The sequence below is a fragment of the Rhamphochromis longiceps genome, linkage group LG13 (assembly GCF_057381845.1).
Source record: "Rhamphochromis longiceps isolate RC_006_pf linkage group LG13, R_longiceps_female_GT1.1, whole genome shotgun sequence".
Classification (NCBI taxonomy): domain Eukaryota; kingdom Metazoa; phylum Chordata; class Actinopteri; order Cichliformes; family Cichlidae; genus Rhamphochromis; species Rhamphochromis longiceps.
Window position 1 is genome coordinate 38,685,610 of NC_140569.1, and position 23,146 is coordinate 38,708,755.

At 43.5% G+C, this 23,146-nt stretch overlaps 1 protein-coding gene and 1 long non-coding RNA gene across 4 annotated transcripts in view; one reads left to right on the top strand and one right to left on the bottom strand.

The window, feature by feature from the left end:
* The window catches only part of LOC146656459 (uncharacterized), a 132,050-nt gene extending 128,638 nt beyond the window's left edge, over positions 1-3,412 (bottom strand). Inside the window, exon 1 of the long non-coding RNA XR_014914246.1 lies at positions 1,497-3,412. This is a non-coding gene — a long non-coding RNA (uncharacterized LOC146656459). The remainder of the gene's footprint in view (positions 1-1,496) is intronic.
* Positions 34-21,268, top strand: cep68 (centrosomal protein 68). Of its 3 annotated transcripts, none has more exons than XM_085427182.1 (9): positions 35-528; positions 757-859; positions 3,421-3,704; positions 5,237-6,268; positions 7,179-7,383; positions 7,587-7,747; positions 12,215-12,337; positions 17,515-17,611; positions 17,707-21,268. In XM_085427182.1, the coding sequence occupies exons 3-9, from the start codon at positions 3,447-3,449 to the stop codon at positions 17,877-17,879; spliced, it is 2,049 nt and encodes a 682-aa protein (XP_085283308.1). In that variant the 5' UTR covers positions 35-528; positions 757-859; positions 3,421-3,446; the 3' UTR covers positions 17,880-21,268. The 3 variants fall into 3 exon arrangements, with proteins under 3 accessions (XP_085283311.1, XP_085283308.1, XP_085283309.1); XM_085427183.1 differs by having other exon boundaries at positions 38-528; positions 7,590-7,747; positions 17,707-21,267; XM_085427185.1 differs by lacking the exon at positions 17,515-17,611 and having other exon boundaries at positions 34-528; positions 17,707-17,842.
* The last annotated feature ends 1,878 nt before the right edge of the window (positions 21,269-23,146 follow it).

Sequence of the window (23,146 nt, forward strand, 5' to 3'; positions counted from 1 at the left end):
GATTGTACGTCCAGACTGGAAGATTGAGGGAGAGATACAAATCAGCACTTGGCAGAGTATAAAAGAGTGCACACAGGAGTATCCAGCGTTGTTACGTCCTCTAGTTCTTGTAATGAGCAGAAGACATCATCAGCTATGGGATTCCACAGTTAGAAATTATAGCAACCAATGCCAACACTGTGGTAAGAACAACCAAATCTATTATATCTACACAGAGACGGGCACTTTGTGCATCTTTGAACACTACTCCACCATAAAAATATGCTGTTATTTTCTGCGTCGTGTTGCTGTTTGCCTGTTCGTCTATTCTGTAGGTACATTGAGCTCATATCCGGGGCTCAGTTCCTTGCGTGTGTACACATAACTGGCCAATGAAGATGAATGTCGTTATTCTCTTTTGTTTGTTTTTTGTTTTCTCCTGCTGCACTCTCGTCCAAATTCCAGTAGGTGGCAGCAACGCTCCTGTAAGTTAGTTTGGCAACGACCATAAAACTCGCGAGAAGAAGAGCTCCGTCACAGTCACGTACCGTAAGAAAGACCCATTCGCTTTTTTTTTTACCTTTATTTTATGTGTTTCTGTAATTACTACTTACTTTTGTGTCGTTGAAATGTATCTTATACCAAATATGTTTTATATACAACAAATACCAAGCTATAATAAAACACCAGTAGGCTAATAAATATAGCCGAGTGGCAGTAAATCGACATTTCCTTTATAAGGCACAACCTGGATGCTAATAACACTGTTTTGAACAGGCTTGTACTCAGCAATCATTACGGCTCTAACGACTACACCCTGCAAGGAGGCAGGCTGGGGACCAAGCTACAGCGGATGGATGCTTCGAGCTGAGCTACGCTGGTAAATATCTGTCGTTTCTTTTCTTTTCCTAAACAAGATAGATTGTTTTAATATATTTTCTATAACTGGCTGTTGGTCTGACTTACACACACACTGCTGAATAATGGGAAGTGTCATACAGTTTGAACAGGAAACTTTATGAGGCTGAAAATGTTTGAGTTTGCCGTGTAACAGTGGAAGATTTCCATCACAGAGCGAGGTTCGTCAGTAAGAGTCAGCGCGTACTTTGTTACTTGTGGGTTTTGTTTGGGCTGGTGTTTTTTTATCCGGGCTGTCGTTCGTGGACTGTGACGCTCAGCACTACAGACTAGTGAAGATGAACCATGACAGAGGTCATGAGGGGACAGAACATTAGTCCTCTGTGCTTGTTGTTGTCGTCGTTTCCTCCACGTCCACGCTGTGTCTGATGATGACTGTATGTAGTCAGAGAACCGATTTGTTCTATGCATCGCGAACATGCGGATATCCTGTTGCTGCTGGAGTTAAAAAGGGAATCGTTTTGTTGCTGTGTTGCATTGAATGTACTGATCTATTTACAGAGTGCGGTGCAGTGAAGTAAACTCGAAACTGTATTATTTGCTTCAGCAGTTTACAGCAGCAAAATTAAATTAATATATAAGAATAACAGGGGCGGCACGGTGGTTAGCACTGTTGCTGCACAGCAAGAAGGTCCTGAGTTCAATTCCACCATCAGGCCGGGGTCTTTCTGTGTGGAGTTTGCATGTTCTCCCCGTGTTTGCGTGGGTTCTCTCCGGGTACTCCGGCTTCCTCCCACCGTCCAAAGACATGCAGCTTGTGGGGATAGGTTAATTGGATAATCCAAATTGCCACTAGGTTTGAAAGTGAGTGTGAATGGTTGTCTGTCCCTGTGTGTTAGCCCTGCGACAGACTGGCGACCTGCCCAGGGTGTACCCCGCCTCTCGCCCTATGACAGCTGGGATAGGCTCCAGCACCCCCCCCCCCGCGACCCTGAAAAGGATAAGCGGAAGCGGATGGATGGATGGATATAAGAATAACAGCATAAACAACTTTGGACCAGAAACAGAACATTAAGCAATGACATAATTTAAGAATCCAAAGCACCCATCACTCATAGACCAGCTTTGCATCATATTTAATTGCCGACTGCATCTGGGTCCAAGGACTTGCTCGTTAGGGCTAAATGATGAGCTACCTGCCACATATCGTTGCCTTCTCTACAGCGCTCAAGGACAAACCTTTCCTTTTTTACCCCGCCGGGACCTATTTGGACACTCCTTCAGTTCAGAGGTTGCAATTGGGTTTATGGGATTTGGCCTGGCAACAAAGGGATGATTGCTAGTCTTTTTCATTGTTTATTATTGTTGCTGTTTTTGTTTTGGTTTGTTTTTTTTTGACTCCCTTGACCTCCATACATCTAAGTACATCTCTGTCATGTGTATGTTCATGACTGCTGTTTTCCTGCTTTGCAATAAGAAGTTCAATTTAAAAAAAAGAATCCAAAACACCTGCTGCCTCTAGTTTGAGCCTTTTGTATGATGACATACGTATGATGTATGATGATTAATCTGAGAGAACGAATCTCAAATCTCATAACAGTTGAAAGTTTATATACATGTATATCTGGCATGCACCTGGGCCTGCTCACTCACCCTTCTTAGATGCTGGAACCACCTCAACTGGCTCCTTTTAATGTAGAGGAGTAGCGGCTCTATTCTGCCCCTCCCTCCCAGAGCTCCTCAGCCCATCTCTGAGGCAGAGGCCAGCCACCCTTTGGAGGACGCTCATTTCTGCCACTTATATTAGCGATCTCTTTCTTTCGCTCAGTACTCAGAGCTCGTGATCATAGGTGAGGGTAGGGACATCGATTATTATTAATATTAATCATTTGGGGCAGCACAGTGGCGCGGTGATTAGTACTGTTGCTTCACAGCAAGAAGGTCCCGAGTTCCATCCCACCACCCGACTGGGGCCTTTCCGTGTGGAGTGGTTCTCCCCGTGTTTGTGCTCCAGCTTCCTCCCACAAGTCCCAAGACATGCAGTCAGTGGGGTTAGGGTAACTGGAGAATGTGAGTGTGAATGGTTGTCGGTCTATTTGTGTCAGGTTGGCGACCTGTCCAGGGTGTACCCTGCCTCTCGCCCCACGGTGGCTGGGATTGGCTTCAAGATGAGTAAAGAAAATTCCAAATATCAAAAGCAACAGTTTAAGTGTGTTTATGGTGACTTCATGTTGTACATTCATAAACCGACAACAGCAATACATATTAACAAAATATCAGTTGTTTGGACTAAAGTTATCAGAGGACTTTTGTGCATGATTTCAGAAGAAAAGTTGAGCAGAACCTTGCACTATTGGAACTTTAGTTTTTTTTTATGGCTCTATGTTCTGCAAATTTTCAGCAACAAATTATTTGCTTCATAATCTGCTGAATAAATGACATCCTGTATCCTAGAAGAGGAAAACTCTTCCTAGCCAGCACATCTGTTGGATAAGAAAGGACAATAACTCTAGTTTTACCAGACGTTGGATAATTCTTTCTATATTTTCTCATGTACTTTGCTTCTTTCTTGTGTTATTTCAGGGCTGAGGCAAGTCTCCTTTTGTGCAATGGAAGTGAAGGGATGCCGCCAGCGCTGGAAATTAAATTGCAGAGAGCTACAGAGCAAGAGATGCTCAACTCCAGAAGTCACTGAAAGAGTCAAGATAGAAAAGGGGGACAAAGAAGAGCCATACAAAGGTGTTACCATGGCAGCAACCTCCAAGTATCTGACAGGCAGGCAATATCTCACTAGGAAGCCTCTGTTTTCTGTAGAAGAGCATGTGTCCATCTTAAAGAAGACACGTCCACAGAGGCTCATGGAAAAGGTAAGGAACATGGAGAAAGAAGACCTCCAAGTAAAATCTTTGTCCTTTTAGATGGAACAATACAGCAGACACAGAACGACTTGGCTTTTGTCAAAGGTCCCATATCATGAAAACGCATTTATATAGTGTTATAAGAATTTTATAAACTGTGAGGTGTAAAATATGTGGTGTCTCTTGCTTCTAGACCTTGTAACATCTCCGCCTCCCACACTTCAAAGTCGGTAAAAAATGTTCTGTGAAAAACATAACTAATCCGTTGGCATGCAGCTAAGATGAAGCTGCTGCCACACAGTGGCAAGGAACCGAAGCACATGTGCTGGTTAATCCCAACATGCTCTGCTGAAACAAATGAATCTGCGCATTGCATCAGTGCAATGACTGCGATTGGCTTGTTCAGTATCGTCGCTTCCTATTATGGATTTCTGCTTTATTTTTCAGCTGCTATCCCTTAAATCAGCTGGAATGTCTAACCTCAAAGAGACTAACCGTCAGCTCGTGTTTGGGTGTCAGAACTCCAAAGCACGAAGGCTAGGCCACAGGCTCTACATGGGTCCAGCACAACAAAAGTATAACTTAGGTGTACTTACAGTATAATCGTCTCCCACCCTTACAGAACTGAAAGCCCAGAGAATTACTCTCTGAACTCTGTAGCTCCCTAGCAGGGCTAATTAGCTAGTCAGCTTTGAGTTAACGTTAGCTCTATATACCCACAGGCAGAGCTTTGGGGACAAGCATGATGTGGATTTATAACCAGTAGAGAAGCTGATCCTGTGTGTCTGTGTCATCAGCAGCTACTCCAGTTTCCTTTAAAGCTATAGACAGTAAATCATTGGGTTAGAAATTAAGCTCCAGGCAGTTGTATAAATGTATGATACAAAATGATCTTTGTGGTATTTTGTTGTTTAACTTGAAATGTAGGGGCAGCACGGTGGCACGGTGGTTAGCACTGTTGCCGCACAGCAAGAAGGTCCTGAGTTCACTTCCACCATCAGGCCGGAGTCTTTCTGTGTGGAGTTTGCATGTTCTCCCCGTGTTTGCGTGGGTTCTCTCCGGGTACTCCGGCTTCCTCCCACCGTCCAAAGACATGAAGCTTGTGGGGATAGGTTAATTGGATAATCCAAATTGTCACTAGGTGTGAATGTGCGAGTGAATGTGAGTGCGAATGGTTGTCTGTCCCTGTGTGTTGGCCCTGCGACAGACTGGCGACCTGTCCAGGGTGTACCCCGCCTTTCGCCCTATGACAGCTGGGATAGGCTCCAGCGCCCCCCGCGACCCTGAAAAGGATAAGCGGAAGCGAATGGATGGATGGATGGAACTTGAAATGTAAATGTACAGTATTTCAGGGCTTTAACCTCCTCATTTATCCATAAATGACTGCTCACTTAAGAATGTATGCCATCCTTGTCACTTTCTATTATTCTCTTCATCACTTTGTAGCTTAAACGTCTAAGCTGATGTAAACGACTAAATGCCAGAAGCTTTTACTCTGATGCAATAATAAGGTTTATAATGCTACAGTATTTTTCTTGCAGGAGAAACAACAGGACAGAAGTGAACATCATAATATTAAATTCTTGCCCAAACCAAGAGAGGAGCTCATCCCACAGAGACTTAGCCCGTCTCCCATTGAAATATCACTTCCCTCTACCTCTGAAGAAGACCTGGGTTCACCCTTGGGTGTTTCAGAGCTGCACCATGAGGACTCCGCTACATTTGGAACATCTTTCCCTGGAAACAGATTGGCTCAGCAGAGCCTCTCAAGGTCTAACTTTAAAGTCTGTGGACTTGACCTTCCCCCGAAGCCCAGACTGACCTCCACGGTCCTTTATCCTACGTACAGCCCCTGTTCAAACAAACGAAGCCAAGCTCAGCGTGTGATAGAGAGCCAGAGGGAGAGAAGTTGGAGAGAAAGAAAACGGTGTTCTTTTGGAGTAAACTCCAAAGAGATTCCCAAGTCTCCCTATCAGGCAGACTACTGGGCCTGTGCCATCCCTGAAACTCTGCCCCCATCTCCAAACAGGCACTGCACAGCATGGGACCCAAACAAGGAGTACCAGGAACTGCTGGATTACACCTACCCACTAAGACCAAGACAGGTAGACAGTGAATGGGACAGCTCCAAGAGCCTTCAGGATGACAGCCTTCAGACAAACCTCAACCTGCAGGACTCAGGAATTGCAATGGGCCACCTATGTAGTTCCACCAGCCTGCCAGGGTTGGACATTTCAACCGGTGCAAGAGGACAGAGCAGTGAAAGAATCGCTCTCAGCTCGAATTATATGTCACCTGACCTGCAGTTTATCACTAGATCTTCAGGTGAACCACTATCCCTGCTCTCTTTGTCCTCGGACTGTCTGGACTGCAGTGAGGATGGAGGGGAAAGAAATCCTTTTGTTAATGATAGTCTCAATGATCAGCACCATATGCGATCCACATCTACCTTTTCTGCTTTCATACGCTCTGAAAGTGTACTTCGACAGTCCAGGTGTGTGCACGGGGACCTGGATGAGGAATTCCGGCCTCTTCCAGACCAGGTGGAGGAGCTGCAGCTCCTGTCCAGACAGGTCAGTACTATATGTACGCTGACTTTACCACTCTGGTGATTGTGCAAGCAGAACCATTTACATCAGCGGTCTCCAACCTTTTTCGCGTGTTACGTTTCGGTGTTGTCAGTGTTTTGTTTTTGCGTGACTGTCATGTGTTTCCTGTTTTACTTTGAAGGTCTGTTGTTATCTTAGAGTGTTCAGTTTACGTTTCCTTGTCTCGTCAGGTCTAATTTGCCCCAGCTGTGTTTCCCTCCTGTGGTCTATTCCCTGATTGCTCCTTCTATGTATTTAAGCCCTGTGTGTCAGTTGGTCATGGTCGCGATCTCCCCCGTGTTGTAAATAGTTTGGTGTTTTGTTGTAAATAGCTGTGAATGGGTTTGTTAATATTTTCGTTTGAGACACCTTCGTTTTGGGATTTTGGTGGAGAGCTTTAGTTTTTTTCTCGTGTGTTTTTTTTCTTATTTTTATTTTCATACGGTGCACGCCGGTTGCCTAGGCCGGGGTGTAACACGCGCCACGGACCGGTTCATGCCCGGCAATATTTTCACGGACCGGCCTTTAAGGTGTCGCGGATAAATACAACAAAATAAAACTAGTACCGGTACCGAAAAAAAAAAGAAGATTTATTCATAACACACGTGAAAAGACCCAGGAAAACAGAGTAAACGATAAAAACGATAACAAAATAACGCTGAAAACCGATAAAAACCCTGAAAACCAGACATTTCACACCTGAGCCTCAACTCTCACGGCCCGGTACCAAACGACTCACCGACCGGTACCGGTCCATGGCCCGGGGGTTGGGGACCGCTGCTTTACATCATTGCTAATCATGTTCACAACGTTGTATTTTTACTGTGCATTCCTTTAGCAATTCTTGCTAAAGTAGCAAAACGCATCACATCATCACTGTGGTCCCTGTGTGCAGGTGAGGGAGATGACAGCTCAGCTGAGCTGGCCTGTCACAGCTAACTGGGACTCTCTGGAAACATGCACCACCTCCTGGCCCTCTTCTATCAGCTTGTCAGGAAAACAAGAGGAAAGGACTAAAGTCAAGGAGCTCCAGGAGGACAAACAAGACAGAAATGACTTTAAAAAGTGGAGCACAGAGCACAAAAATGCTCCTCCAACAGGTATTTGTAATAAATATTTGTAAGGATGTTTAGATTGTAGCCCTGTACACAGTTAAAGAATCAAATTACCTTCACTGCAATGGATATATTTCCATCTCTTTATCCAAAAGAGTTCGGATTAATTGTCAGGGTTTGCAAGTGTGTGATTTTGAGATTTCTGACCTTAAGGAAAATACAAACAAAAACTATTCTCTCTCCGTCAGCAGCGGTTTACGTAGGGCATGCTGACGGTGGCTTGGGTCGCCCTAGTCTCAAGAAGGCTGAGACTCTGGTGGACCGGCTGTGTGGGCTCAGCCTGATTGATAATCCAAAGGAGAGCTTGGAGGGCCAGGAGCACAGTGACTCTCTGATGCAACACATCAAGGTAGGGACGCAGTTGGATCTGTGACTAATTTTTCAGACTGAAAGTCATCAACAGATTAAACTCCTGCTATGGCAGATGTCACTAATGAAGCCAGTGTAGGGTTTTGTATGGAGTGGCTATCACTGCTTAGTTCAGGAAGAGAAGTAGCAGTATTATGGCGCTTTAAGAGGTTTACATGACCACTGATTATTCCTCTTCTCTGGTGTTTGCATCAAGTAGTCCCTGTCTAATAAAGTGCTTTTAATAGTGAAAGGTCCACTAAGCCTTGACTGGAAAGGTGAACCTATCACGGGCATCAGTGCCAAAACCCAAAGCCCCAGGATCAACAGTCTGGTCTTCAGCCTTCTTATTAAAAAGCTGTGTCATTTTATCCTCTAAGCTTCACTTTAACTGCAGCACAAGCAAACTCAAAGTCATTCATATGCGTCAACACATCATAGTGGCTCGAGCAAAAGGACCAGGGCCACCAAACAATAACAAGGCTGAAGCCGTTACTGTGTTTAAAACACACACACAAAAACTAAACAGAAAATTTAAAAAGTTCAGATGTTTTTCTTACATTTGCGACACATTTACCGTGACAGTGTCCTCATGTTGCTCCCCTGCCACTCAGAGTACATCATGAATCGTTCAGCGGAGAGCAGCTGGTTTGTTCTCCTGTTTCTGTTGTATCCATCGTCAGGCAGTTAGTTATGATAACTTAGCTTTATAATAGGTGAACAAATATCAGCTGAACTGCTGATATCCTTAGAACTCAACAGTATTAAGTTATAATGTTTGCTCTTTTGTTTGAAGTTTTTTATAACCTTGACTTAAAGTTCTAGTAATTCAGTCTGTTTTTATGTTTAAGTTATGTCTCCTAGCTTTCCTCCACTCTTTAAGTCCCTCACTAGTCTCTTTGCAGCTGTTCTGGGTAGGGATGGGTTTCGAAACCCGGTTCTTGTTGAGAACCGGTTCCCACTGTTTCAGTTCCTTGGAAGTGTTTGCCGTTTTTGCAAACAATTCCCTTATCGATTCCAGTCGCCCCGAATGACGTCACCACGTTGCGGAGCGTCATTTACCTGGCAGGAAACACGGCGGCTCAAACGCTCAAAAGTTTGGTCATACTTTACAAGAACGGATGACAACAGGGCAACTTGCAATACTTGCAAAGTATCAGAATCAGAATACTTTATTGATCCCTGGGGGAAATTATTTTTTGTTACAGTGCTCCATTTTAAACCAACATTAAGACAAGACAGACAATACACTAACTAAGAATAGTACAATATATACATACATACATAAGTCACTCATAAATAAATAGCTGGAAAAGAAACATGTGTAGTTGTAGCAGCAAACAGTGTGTTAAGTGGATGAGTTGTACAGGGAGATGGCCACAGGCAGGAAAGATTTCCTGTGTCGTTCAGTGGTGCTTTTCGGTAATCTCAGTCTCTCACCGAACGAGCTCCTGTGACTGACCAGCATGTCATGGAGTGGGTGGGAGGTGTTATCCAACATTGTCTTTATCTTGGACAGCATCCGCCTCTCCGACACCACCTTGAGGGAGTCCAGCTCCATCCCCACAACATTGCTGGCCTTACGGATCAGTTTATTGAGTCTGTTGGCATCTGCTGCCCTCAGCCTGCTCCCCCAGCATGCAACAGCATAGAGGATCGCACTGGCCACAACAGACTCATAGAAAATCCTGAGCATTTTCTGGCAGATGTTGAAGGACCTCAGTCGCCTCAAAAAATAGAGACGACTCTGGCCCTTCCTGTAAAGTGCTGTGGTGTTTTTAGCCCAGTCCAGTTTATTGTCAATGTGTACTCCAAGGTATTTATATATATTTATATTTCATTTAAGGGAGGAAACACTACGAATATGCAAAAGCATTTGCTCACAAAACACGCGATGACCTTAAATGAATGTCGTGTTTTTAATTCCATGAATCTCAACCCAGCAGCAGCGGTAACGTTTGCACGTCCTCTCCCGTTAATGCAGCAGGTAAATAATCAACAACAGTGCATATTATGTTAGCGCGATCTGCCTTATTACAAACCTGCCATTACTGTGCATTTAGTGACCATGATGAGACAGACAGAGTCTGGCTCAGATGCTGGCAGCTCTCGCTGCAGTCTGCCGGTAGCGTCTCCTTTCAGGCAGGATAGACGAATGTCACCGAGCAGAGACTCAGTTTGTGGTCAAAGGCTTGCAGCCGTTTGCCACAGCAGGTGATTTTCAGTAAGTAAATGTGTTTAATTGTAGGCAGGGACATTACTGGATATTCTTGTGTAATTGCTACAGAAGAATATTTATTTTATTATTTTACATTTACAATTTTTTCCTGGGGGCCCTGTGACACCCCATTGAAGAGCCGTAGGCTGGATCTCTTAAGATGTCACTGTTGGGTTTGTAAGGCCATGTTACTCCTAAATTTCTATCTTGTTCAAAGAGAAGATATAAAACAAAGTTCTAAGCTAATCGACCTTAGTGTTCTCCTTTTTTAAAAAGAATCAATAAAGAATCGATAAAGAATTGAATCGAAAATGGAATCGGAATCATGAAAATCGTATCAATACCCATCCTTAGTTCTGGGGTCTTTGGACATCTCTCACTGGTTTTCTTTCCAGAATCTTTTAAATCTTTCACTTCCTTCCTCTGCCAGGCTTGTTCTGTACTGTGTGACTTTGTTTGAATTTCTCAATGATATGTATCTGTGTATTCCAATATTTCAACCATTATATGATTAAAAGCACCATGAATAATATGTACTGTAGGGCTGCCACAAACGATTATTTTTGATAGTCGACTAGTCACAGATTATTTTTGCGATTAGTCGACTAATCAGATCATCATCCATTGGACGTAAAACGTACAGCTTATTGCACCAGCAGCATCTGCTCTTGTACAGGGAGTGCAGAATTATTAGGCAAGTTGTATTTTTGAGGAATAATGTTATTACTGAACAACAACCATGTTCTCAATGAACCCAAAAAACTCATTAATATCAAAGCTGAATGTTTGTGGAAGTAGTTTTTAGTTTGTTTTTAGTTTTAGCTATTTTAGGGGGATATCTGTGTGTGCAGGTGACTATTACTGTGCATAATTATTAGGCAACTTAACAAAAACAAATATATACCCATTTCAATGATTTATTTTTACCAGTGACACCAATATAACATCTCCACATTCACAAATATACATTTCTGACATTCAAAAACAAAACAAAAACAAATCAGCGACCAATATAGCCACCTTTCTTTGCAAGGACACTCAAAAGCCTGCCATCCATGGATTCTGTCAGTGTTTTGATCTGTTCACCATCAACATTGCGTGCAGCAGCAACCACAGCCTCCCAGACACTGTTCAGAGAGGTGTACTGTTTTCCCTCCTTGTAAATCTCACATTTGATGATGGACCACAGGTTCTCAATGGGGTTCAGATCAGGTGAACAAGGAGGCCATGTCATTAGTTTTTCTTCTTTTATACCCTTTCTTGCCAGCCACGCTGTGGAGTACTTGGACGCGTGTGATGGAGCATTGTCCTGCATGAAAATCATGTTTTTCTTGAAGGATGCAGATTTCTTCCTGTACCACTGCTTGAAGAAGGTGTCTTCCAGAAACTGGCAGTAGGACTGGGAGTTGAGCTTGACTCCATCCTCAACCCGAAAAGGCCCCACAAGCTCATCTTTGATGATACCAGCCCAAACCAGTACTCCACCTCCACCTTGCTGGCGTCTGAGTGGGACTGGAGCTCTCTGCCCTTTACCAATCCAGCCACGGGCCCATCCATCTGGCCCATCAAGACTCACTCTCATTTCATCAGTCCATAAAACCTTAGAAAAACCAGTCTTGAGATATTTCTTGGCCCAGTCTTGACGTTTCAGCTTGTGTGTCTTGTTCAGTGGTGGTCGTCTTTCAGCCTTTCTTACCTTGGCCATGTCTCTGAGTATTGCACACCTTGTGCTTTTGGGCACTCCAGTGATGTTGCAGCTCTGAAATATGGTCAAACTGGTGGCAAGTGGCATCTTGGCAGCTGCACGCTTAACTTTTCTCAGTTCATGGGCAGTTATTTGGCGCCGTGGTTTTTCCACACGCTTCTTGCGACCCTGTTGACTATTTTGAATGAAACGCTTGATTGTTCGATGATCACGCTTCAGAAGCTTTGCAATTTTGAGACTGCTGCATCCCTCTGCAAGATATCTCACTATTTTTGACTTTTCTGAGCCTGTCAAGTCCTTCTTTTGACCCATTTTGCCAAAGGAAAGGACGTTGCCTAATAATTATGCACACCTGATATAGGGTGTTGATGTCATTAGACCACACCCCTTCTCATTACAGAGATGCACATCACCTAATATGCTTAATTGGTAGTAGGCTTTTGAGCCTATACAGCTTGGAGTAAGACAACATGCATGAAGAGGATGATGTGGACAAAATACTCATTTGCCTAATAATTCTGCACTCCCTGTACTGTATGTTCCAGGTCTTCTGTTCTCACCTGAAGCTGCTCATCCAGCAGCTGAATGCCATGTCAGAGAAGATGGAGCTGCTGACTGAACCCACTGTGGACGTGGATCGTGGGAAGTCATCTCTGGCTGACTACCAGGTGAAGGCTGAGCCTCTCGAGTTGTTACACTGGCAGCAAACACACAGTCCTGCCCTGAAAAACGTTACTGTGTCTGTTTCACACAGGCTAAAGCAGCACTACTGAAAGTTTTATCAGTGTGCATGTTAATTGTTAATTGATTTGTAATACAGAGAAATCCTTTGTTTGATGAATTAAGCAGTTCAGTGGCGATAGCAAGTTTGTTTAAATGACACATTTCATCACATTCAAAATCCACGTTCCCAACAGCAAACATAAAAACCTATATATGTTTACAATGAAGACAAGAAAAGGTGTAAGTTTACAAATGTGCACACACACCGACAGCTACTGTGAGAACACAATGGTTTGAGTCTGTTTTTGAAATGCACACCTCAGCTCAGCAGGAAGCTTGTGCCAAAGAACAGGACTACAGTAACTGAAAGCACCTGCAGCACACTTAGATCATCATGGGAAGACTTAAAACATCTGCACCTGATGACCTGAGAGTTCACACTGGGTTATAGACACTGAAGCCGGTAGCTTGCTGGGGGGAGCATTGAGAGCTTTCTGAACTAATCGAAGGTTTTAGGTAAAAAAAAAAAGGAGTGGCTACACAGGTTCATAGACGCCCCCCTGGAAATAACTTGTATGAACAATTTGAATCTGGCTTCATTCATTTCATAGTACAGAAACACCTCAAATGATCTTTTCACTGTCTACACCAGTTAACTCTGGTGTTCCCCAAGGCTCTCTCCTGGGGCCTTTGGTTTTTATTATTTCTCCTACCTCTAGGTAGAGCTGGGCGATAGAACGATAACGATATGTATCGCGATATAACTTTTACTCGATAGAGAAATTAAACTATCGCGATAGACTTCGCCGCTCTTGTCCTCTTAAAAAAAAAAAAAAAAAAAAAAAAAGGTCAGCCAATCCAAATTAAGTAGCGCAGAGCCGAACCAATCACAGCCGCAGCGTCACGTCGCGTGACTTGTTACGTACAGCACAAGTGCCAAGTCGCACGTGTGTTTGTTTGGGAAGCAGCCAGCGGGTAATGGAGGAAATGAGTGTGCCGACTAGAAAAATCAACCGAGCGTGACCGAAGAGAAAACAGATGATGGTTCCAATGCCGGAGAGATTGTCGAACGGAAGAGCCATAGAAGCTCCGTAGTGTGAAGGTATTTCGGCTATTTCAAGTCTGACAAAAAACAGAGTAGCGTGCACTGTAAATTGTGCCGAAAGCAAGTCTGGAAATACAATAAACTGGTGCATGCGTCACACTGTGCGCCACGTTATTGTTTCGGTGAAATGAATTTCTACAATACTGTTAATTCTACTCTCTGCAGTGTTTAAATGCTCACATATACACACAGTTACTGTCCCTCCACACATACGACTCGGTTCTGCTTCTATGCCCCAGCTTTGTTTACTTTTTCCCACCGAGGCTTCTAGACTTCTGATTGGCCAACATTTCTGCACGGTTAGGAATCTAGCGCCACCTGCTGCTTTGGCATGTTCATAGCAGCGTTTTCCTTCATTTCTGCCTTTATGTGTGGACGGGATTATTTTTTTAAAACGAAAACGGAAAATCTCCGTTTTCAAAAATACCCGTGTACGTGTGGACGTAGCCTCAGTCTCTGACTGGAAGCGCTAATTCGTCATTCGGCTTTTGTCAGACTAAAGTAACTGTTAAAACTGTTTGAAAAGCTAAGCTATACAACAAGGAGAGATTGAGAATTTCCTTTTAGTTCTCAGTTTATTTGATATTGACAAAAGTTAGTCAGTTTTGTCTGTTCTTCTGTAAAACAAACTAAGATTTATTTTTAGAATTAATATTTTGTTTCTAAGTGGAATTGACAATTTAGTCTGTTTCGTTTGTTCTATTTTGAAACTTAAACGCTTTAGCGGCTGCCTTTTGTGTAGTTTGCAATATTTGCCTTTATTTATCTGAAAAAGTCTCATGTTCCTTAAGTACATCTACCCTGTTGAACTTATTATGGGAAATAAATATTTAAATAAAAACAAGCTGCTGATTATTTCACATTTTATTTGTGAGCAACGGCACATTTAAATCTTACAAATATAGTTATTTGGCTTATATCGTGATAGATATCGTTATCGCCTGAAATGAAAAAAACATATCGTGATATGAAGAAATCTCATATCGCCCAGCTCTACCTCTAGGTAATATTTTCAAGAAATATAACATCCAGTTTCACTGCTGCACAGATGATGCCCAGCTCTACTTCTCTTCCAAACCCACATCTATTTCTGATTAAGTGAAATCAAGGTTTGATTTACTCATAACTAAAGTTCTGACAGTTTTTCACCATCCATTGATAACTCAGGTTAAGAGTCTGGGTGTCATCCTTCACAGCCCATATAAATCACATCATTCATCCATCCATCCATCCATTTTCATCCGCTTTGTCCGGGGCCGGGTCGCGGGGGCAGCAGCCTAAGCAAAGAGGCCCAGACCTCCCTCTCCCCAGCCACCTCCTCCAGCTTATCCGGGGGAATACCAAGGCGTTCCCAGGCCAGCCGAGAGATATAATCTCTCCAGCGTGTCCTGGGTCTGCCCCGGGGCCTCCTCCCGGTGGGACATGCCTGGAACACCTCACCCAGGAGGCGCCCAGGGGGCATCCTTGTCAGATGCCCGAACCACCTCAGCTGGCTCCTTTCGATGTGGAGCAGCAGCTGCTCTACTCTGAGCCCCTCCCGGATGGCCGAACTTCTCACCCTATCTCTAAGGGAGAGGCCAGCCACCCTTCGGAGGAAGCTCATTTCTGCCGCTTGTATCCACGATCTCGTTCTTTCGGTCACTACCCACAGCTCGTGGCCATAGGTGAGGGTAGGGACGTAGATCGACCGGTAAATTGAGAGCTTCGCTTTTACACTCAGCTCCCTCTTCACCACGACGGACCGGTGCAGCGTCCGCATTACTGCAGCTGCAGCCCCAATCCGTCTGTCGATCTCCGGCTCCCTTCTCCCATCACTCGCAAACAAGACCCCGAGATACTTGAACTCCTCCACTTGGGGCAGGAACTCATCCCCGACCCGGAGTGGGCACTCCACCCTTTTCCGGCTGAGAACCATGGCCTCAGATTTGGAGGTGCTGATCCTCATTCCCGCTGCTTCACACTCGGCTGCGAACCGCTCCAGTGCGAGCTGGAGGCCCTCACCCGATGAAGCCAACAGAACCACATCATCTGCAAAAATCAGAGATGAGATTCTGAGGCCAACAAAGCGAAAGCCCTCCACCACTTGGCTGCGCCTAGAAATCCTGTCCATAAAAATTATGAACAGAACCGGAGACAAAGGGCAGCCCTGGTGGAGCCCATCACCCACCGGGAACGAGTCCGACTTATTGCCGGCAATGCGAACCAAGCTCTTGCAACGGTTGTATAGGGATCGAATGGCCCGTAGCAATGGGCCAGACACCCCATATTCCCGCAACACCTCCCACAGGACACCCCGAGGGACACGGTCGAATGCCTTCTCCAAGTCCACAAAACACATGTAGACTGGTTGGGCAAACTCCCATGCACCCTCAAGTATCCTGGAGAGGATAAAGAGCTGGTCCAGTGTTCCGCAACCAGGACGAAAACCGCATTGTTCCTCCTGTATCCGAGGTTCGACTAACGGACGAACTCTCCTTTCCAGCACCCTGGCATAGACTTTCCCAGGGAGGCTGAGGAGTGTGATCCCCCTGTAGTTGGAACACACCCTCCGGTCCCCTTTCTTGAAGATGGGGACCACCACCCCGGTCTGCCAGTCCACAGGTACTGCCCCTGATCTCCACGCAACATTGCAGAGGCGTGTCAACCAGGACAGCCCTACAACCTCCAGAGCCTTCAGGAACTCGGGGCGGACCTCATCAACACCAGGGGCTCTGCCACCAAGGAGTTGTTTAACTGCCTCAGTGACCTCGCCCCCGGAAATTGGAGGGTCATTCCCCTCATCCCCAGACTCTGCTTCCTCCTCGGAAGACGTGTCAGTGGGATTAAGGAGGTCCTCGAAGTATTCCTTCCACCGCCTGACAATTTTCTCAGTCGACGTCAGCAGCGCTCCGCCAGCACTATACACAGTGCAGGTAGAGCACCGCTTTCCCCTCCTGAGACGTCTGACGGTTTGCCAGAATCTCTTCGAGGCAGTCCGAAAGTCTTTTTCCATGGCCTCTCCGAACTCCTCCCACACCCGAGTTTTTGCTTCAGCCACTGCCCGAGCCGCATTCCGCTTGGCCTGTCGATACCTGTCGGCTGCCTCCGGAGTCCCACAGGCTAACCAAGCCCGATAGGACTCCTCCTTCAGCCTGGTGGCTCCCTTCACCTCTGGTGTCCACCATTTGGTTCGGGGATTACCACCACGGCAGGCACCAACCACCTTGCGGCCGCAGCTCAATGCAGCAGCTTCGGCAATGGAGGCGCTGAACATGGTCCATTCGGACTCAATGTCCCCAGTCTCCCTCGGAATGCTGTTGAAGCTCTGCCGGAGGTGTGCGTTGAAGATCTCGCAGACTGGGGCCTCTGCTAGACGTTTTCATTTTAGTAATACTAACCGCCTTCATCCTTCACTTACTCCAAACAGCACTGCCATACCTGTCAATGCTCTCGTCACATCTCGTTTAGATTACTGTAATTCTTCTCCATGGTCTAACACAAATCTCTCCATAAACTGCAGTTAGCTCAAAATTCAGCTGCTCTTTTTCTCGCTGACATCTGGACTGCTCCAAATGCATGTTAGTTTAGATTTTTAGATTTAGATTTTGTTTTTGTTTTTTAAATTCCCACCAGGCTGTCAGAAAGGTGTTTATGTTAAGGCTTGTAAAGCAGTTATTATGATTAATAATGGAGCTTATGGAAGGCAGGTTAGAGATTTTTAATTTTCCACAGAATGGTGCTCTAGGTCTAGCTGTGGGCTGTCACGCCAGCTGTGGGCTGTCACGCCAGCTCCATTGATCCATTTTAAAACAGAGAAATCTGTTGGATAAGAAATGAGGTAGTTCATGCTTAGATTTAGTTGAATAAATGAATCCTGTCAGCACCACCCAGATATCTGTAGGTCATAGTTTATATCTAAGGTTAAGTCTAATGTGAACTTTGAACAGTAAAAACTGAGAACCTTCACAGACATAAAAACTGCATCGTTCATCACTTCATGCGTTTTCTGGTCCACTCACTCGGCTCTTTTGTTGTCAGAGCTTTCAGAGAGAACTTAGCAGCCATCAGCCGCTGGCCTCCTGCGTTCTGAATACGGGACAGCTACTGCTCAGCTGCATCAACAGCACCTCTCCATGTCAGTCTGTTACAGCATGCTCACTAAGAAATACGGAAACTAAATACTTGTTTTCTCACTGAGTCTGACTGTTCTTCCTCTCTTCTCTTTTACAGTTTTAAGAGACACCCTGCTCCTGATTGAGAGTCAGTCAGAAATGCTGCAGGCCCACAATGAACACTTCTTCTCCTCCATCCTGTCTGCTATAGACAGCTTGGGTCAGCCCAATCAAGCCAGTCCTGTCCAGCAGAGCACAAAGTGTCCTGTAGTGGTCCAAGAGTCAACTTAACAGACCCAACGACAGCTGACCAGACCTCATGGCACGTCTGCATCACAAATATAAATATTTGGTGTTATTTCTGTCTAAGAACTCTGCTTTTGATACAAGGCTCTCATTTACTATTCACAAAAAACACCAGTTCATTTTTCACATAAGCCTTCAGGACCAGCACCGAGCCACCAAAACACAAAATTGTTCTTTTCTTAGTCTTAATATCGCACTGTTTTTCTGCCTATACTTAATATCACATTTGTCTTTTCCAAGACATTCACAGAAGTCAAATTAAAAGTCTGTTAACCATTTCTTTTCAAAAAGGATCTCTGTAATCTGATTTCCAGACACCAAAGTAAATCAAACACTACATTAGTGCAGCGACTAGATAAACTATTGTGAGGCAAACGGAGACACATAGTGTGCAGCACATATATCATGGCCCACAATGAACACAGAAGCTTTTTACTCCAAAAGATAATGTTTCAATTACTCCAGGGCAGGAACATAAAACAGGACAAATTAAAACATGAGCCCTTGACTCCTATCATGATGGTTAATCATGAACTGTGCAGCTGCAATGCACAGACAAACGTCTGTGTTTAGCACTGATAAAATACGAGTTTCACTCACCAGAAGCACAAAGTGCCTGGATGGTCTGTACCACACAGCAAGTGAGGTTTTTGGTCACACCGTTCCATGAAAATACAAAAGGTGGAGAAGTCCTATCAGTGACTAAGTGTTCTTAACTTTATGGACCACTTTTTTCAAATAGATGAATTATTTTTAAAAATTGCAAAGGCCCTAATTATTTGTGTAGTAGGCTGTAAACACTCATTTTAACATGTGAGTCTAAGCACTTTTTAATTGGACCGTGTGTGTAAATGAACACATCATCGAAGCACTTTCTAGCTAACGTCCACAGTTCAGCAGACCAAAGCTGTCAGGGATCAAACCACCAGACTTCCAGTTAGTAGATGACCGTCTCCGCTTCCTGAGCCACTCCTACCAATTGTTCTGTGACAGCTGCCATTTGCTGCAGTCACATGATCAATCATGGACACACGTCCTCTGGTGCCTGAAACAGAGATGTTGACAGGGAATCCTTTGGATCCTATCGGTTGTATTGTCATCTGTAAAGTTTGTAGGCTGAATTACAGTTTTGCTCAATGCTCAATTCTCACGGCAGAAAAGAAATGGGACGTATTTTATAAAAGGCGCTCCAACAATCCAAAGGTTTTTCACATATGTCAGAGCATGAATAGTCAATCACTTCAACTCTGTGATGAATGAATAAAAAGCTTTCAGCACCCTTTAAAGACTAAGTCATCAAAATGTTTCTTTCTTTTCTCAAACCCAGAAAGAGTTCTGCATAAATGTGGGATTAATGTAGTTTTTCAGAAACAAATGAAACGTGAAGGATGTTTCTGAAACTTTACAAAACTGGTGGAATGGGGAAAAAAAAGCAAACTAATGTAATCACTTTACTAAATACGACTGATCCACTGCTCATCGCAGTAATCAAAATATCTAATCAGCCTTTCACATCATTGCATTTAGGCATGTGGACATAGTCGTGACCGCCAAACCAAGCATCAGAATAAGGAAGAAAGATGACTGAGCGTGGTTGTCGATGTCGGACGGGCTGGTTTGAGCATTTCAGACATTGTTGATGTTCTGGGACTTTCCCACACAACCATCACAGGGTTTACAGGGAATGGTCTGAAATGGGAAACTATCCAGTGAGCAGCAGTTCTGAGTTATAACAGAATGCTCAGACTGCTTTGATCTGAAATGAAAGTAACAGTATCTTAAACACTCATTACAAACAAGCAGTGTTGAGTAAGTTAGTTTAAATTAGTAACTTAGTTACATTACTAGTTACTTCTATCAAAAGTAACTCAGTTACTTCAAGTTACTCATTACTTTCAAAGTAACTAGTTACTAGGGAAAGTAACTTTGGTTTTACTCAGAATTCTCTTGTTAATCTGTTGCTTCCGTAACTGGATACCCAGCAAGACTGTAAGTCTTCTAGCTTGCTTACATGTTAGCACTATCCTGCCACAGTGCACTGTGCCACCTACCAATAGAAAGGAAAAGATAATGTGCATATTTCCACGAGAGAAATCCCACGCCTGGACCGTCGTTGACTGCTGCCATGATTCTAGCCTACGTCACAGAGTCATGTGCGCCTTTTACATCCAACACAAAAACTGCAGTCGTGGTGCTTTGATTGTACTCAGAACTCGGAAATTCTGCCTTCTGAATAGGAAGATGTAGGTAACACCAGACTGCAGATGAGCTGCATACAGGGCTGGACTGGGACAGAAAATTGGCCCGGGCATTTTGACTAGAGACCGGCCCACCATTATAGGAAAAATCATAAAGCCTTTGAATGAAAATAAACACTGTTGTGACAGTGATGTTCACTGTTCTGATGGTATATATGCATCAATCTATCAATCGTTTGTTGTAAGATTCAGATAATTATTTTTTAAAAGCGAGACATTTTAAATGAGAATAAGAAAGAAAAGTATTTCTTTGTGCCCCCCTCTCCCTGTTAATGCCCTACATGCCCCCCTGGCAACACTTTGCTAGACCCGCCCCTGCACAGTTACCAGCTGTCAGCTACCTAAAAAAGGACCCTGGTGTTATTTGTCTCTCAGAAACAGTTCATAACGTCCCTTCAACTCATTCATGTCACCTAAACCTGTTTCTCCATCACAGCTCTGATGATCCAGTAAGGACATCTCCTGGTTTCATCTTCATGTTTCCCTCTCACCAGATAACCAAACCATATCATGACCAGCAGCTTTACAGCTGTGGCTCCAGCAAACATCAGCTGATAGTAGAAATTAATATTAAATAAATTCTAACAACAGCTGATCAAGCTTAAACGTGCTGCTGTTGTTTACCGCGACATCCGCTGGTTTCCTCTTTCTGGCACAAAGTGAGCGATAAACAAACAAGAGAGAAAAGCCGATCAGCTGATCATTGATCAGTTTCATGATTGAAGTACCGGTAGAAACAGGAGAGAAGAGGCAGCTGTGCAGCATAAACACAGAATAACTCCAGCTTTGTGTCTTTGTCCATTGTAGCTGAAGTCGGGACAAAATGTGTTCCTTCTCAGCTCAATATGAAACGCGAAATATTTTCTCTGAATACGAGACGATTCTTTTTTTAGGGGATGGTTTGCATCATAATAATTAACCTTATGAACAAAATAAAGTTCAACATCAGTATCATAGCACCACCCAGCTGTATAGAAACTCCGTCATGCTAGCTAGTTCAGTTCACCTGACAAATTGGAAATTTGGATGAACAGCTTTGACACAAAAATGAAAGTTTGTGTTTCTATTTGTTGCAATAAACTGCTGAAAGTGTGTTACTGTGTTTGTTCTTTCAAACATATTTGAAAAAGGTTTGAAGTCATGATTGAAAACGTGAATACAATGCTGTTAAGTATTCAGGAACCTCAGTGACCCAGAGTTATGATTCACAAAAGTGCAAACTGCTCTGATGAGTTGTCAGATTCAAGTGAGAAGTGCACAGTAAACGTGTGAGTAAAATAATAAAAGTGTGATTTGAGAACTGCATTAATTGTAATGCTGTGAGAATTGCACGAAAGCTGTAATGCAGTCAGTAACTCAGATAAACAATATTAAAGCAGAACACCAGGAAATAAAAGCCAAAAACAAAGAAAAAAATTAACCAATGTGCATATTCACTGAAAAAAAAGGCTTGGGTTTGGTTGTTCCTTGTTTATTACGCATAAAAACCACTCATTTACAGCATTATTGGGAACGTGCTTAGTTTAATCTTAGAACTAGTGAAAAATAGGAGGTGCTCAGGAGACGTTACTGTCATCACCTCACTACAAGACTGTGGCACAATGAAGACGTATGCATAGGTGTAAAAGTAAGGTCAGTGTTAGAAATACAAAAATAGAGTGAAATGGCAAATTTGTATCAATTTTCCTGTAAAACAAAGCCAGATTGGAGTTCTGAGTCATGGTTAGAATACTAGAATTTCTTGTCTTTTCTTTTGTCTTTTCATGTGTGCCAATGTGTGAGAGTTTTATATGAGCCATGCACATATGCCACATCTCTACCAAACAATTTTATTTATTTTTAAAAAAGGTCCGCAGATAGATTTACATCCAGTTCATGAGTTTTATACAGTTATAGTTAATGAGAAACTTTATTGAACATGTGACCATTTTATGTTATTACTAAAAGCTCGAACTTCCAGGTCGTGTTACTGTCAGAATAATATCACTGTTAGTGAATCTTTACATTTAAATTAGGGGCAGGGATAGCTCAGTAGGTAAAGTGGTGGCCCCATGATCGGAAGGTCGGCGGTTCGAATCCACTTAACGGCTACCCTGAGGTACCCCTGAGCAAGGTACCGTCCCTACACACTGCTCCCCGGGCGCCTGCTTAGTGGGCTGCCCACTGCTTCACTGAGTGAATGGGTCAAATGCAGAGAAAAAACAAGTAATTTCCCCATGGGGATCAATAAAGTATCCATTATTATTATTAAATTCATTGTCATTAGTTTTACCTCCTACCATTCACCTTGAGAGCATTTGTACACTTGTAGAAAAATAATTGATCTGACAGGTAAAAACACCTGGAGCATCTGAACATTTGCTGAAAGGTCAATGCAAAAACACAGCGTCCAATCACAGCACAGGCAGGTCCAATATGAAGTATGGAAACAAGTGTTTTTATTGGTGCATATACTTTTTTAAAAGTTTGTCTTTTAAATAAAAATGAATGGATCAAAGGAGATAAAGTAATCACAAACATTTAGCTTAGATTATTCACATTATTCAAGTGCATATCCCAAACCTGTATTTTTCATGTCATGTGGTCACCTGTTATGCTCTAGCTATGCACAAAGAAATGTCCCACCAAAAACCCAGAAAACAAGGCAATCTGCCTGCGTTTGAGTCACTTATTGAACAATAATAAATAAGTAAACACATACATGCCTCTTTGTGCATTGGAACACAACAATGTCATGTACAAGCAGATTCTTGTCTTCCAGGCAGCCAGCTGCTGCGATCAGATCTTCAAAGAATTTACACTCTTTAACCTGCAAATAGAAATCACACAAAAAATGAAGGCCCTAATTCACGTGAGTGGAATGAGATGGTCGTAATAACATAACATATTCACCAACTGGGAAATCAGTTGTACCTTTTTAATTTTTCCAAATTTTTTAAATCTGAATCTGGGCCATCAACAAAGCAAGAGAAGAGTGTGCAGGGCTTACTCTGC

Bases quoted from the DNA above. Each gene is read 5' to 3' on its own strand.
- cep68 (XM_085427182.1), top strand. From the start codon at position 3,447: ATGGAAGTGAAGGGATGCCGCCAGCGCTGGAAATTAAATTGCAGAGAG. The intron at 12,338-17,514 runs GTGAAGGCTGAG...TTTTGTTGTCAG, and splicing joins CATCTCTGGCTGACTACCAG to AGCTTTCAGAGAGAACTTAG. The intron at 17,612-17,706 runs GTCAGTCTGTTA...TCTCTTTTACAG, and splicing joins CATCAACAGCACCTCTCCAT to TTTTAAGAGACACCCTGCTC.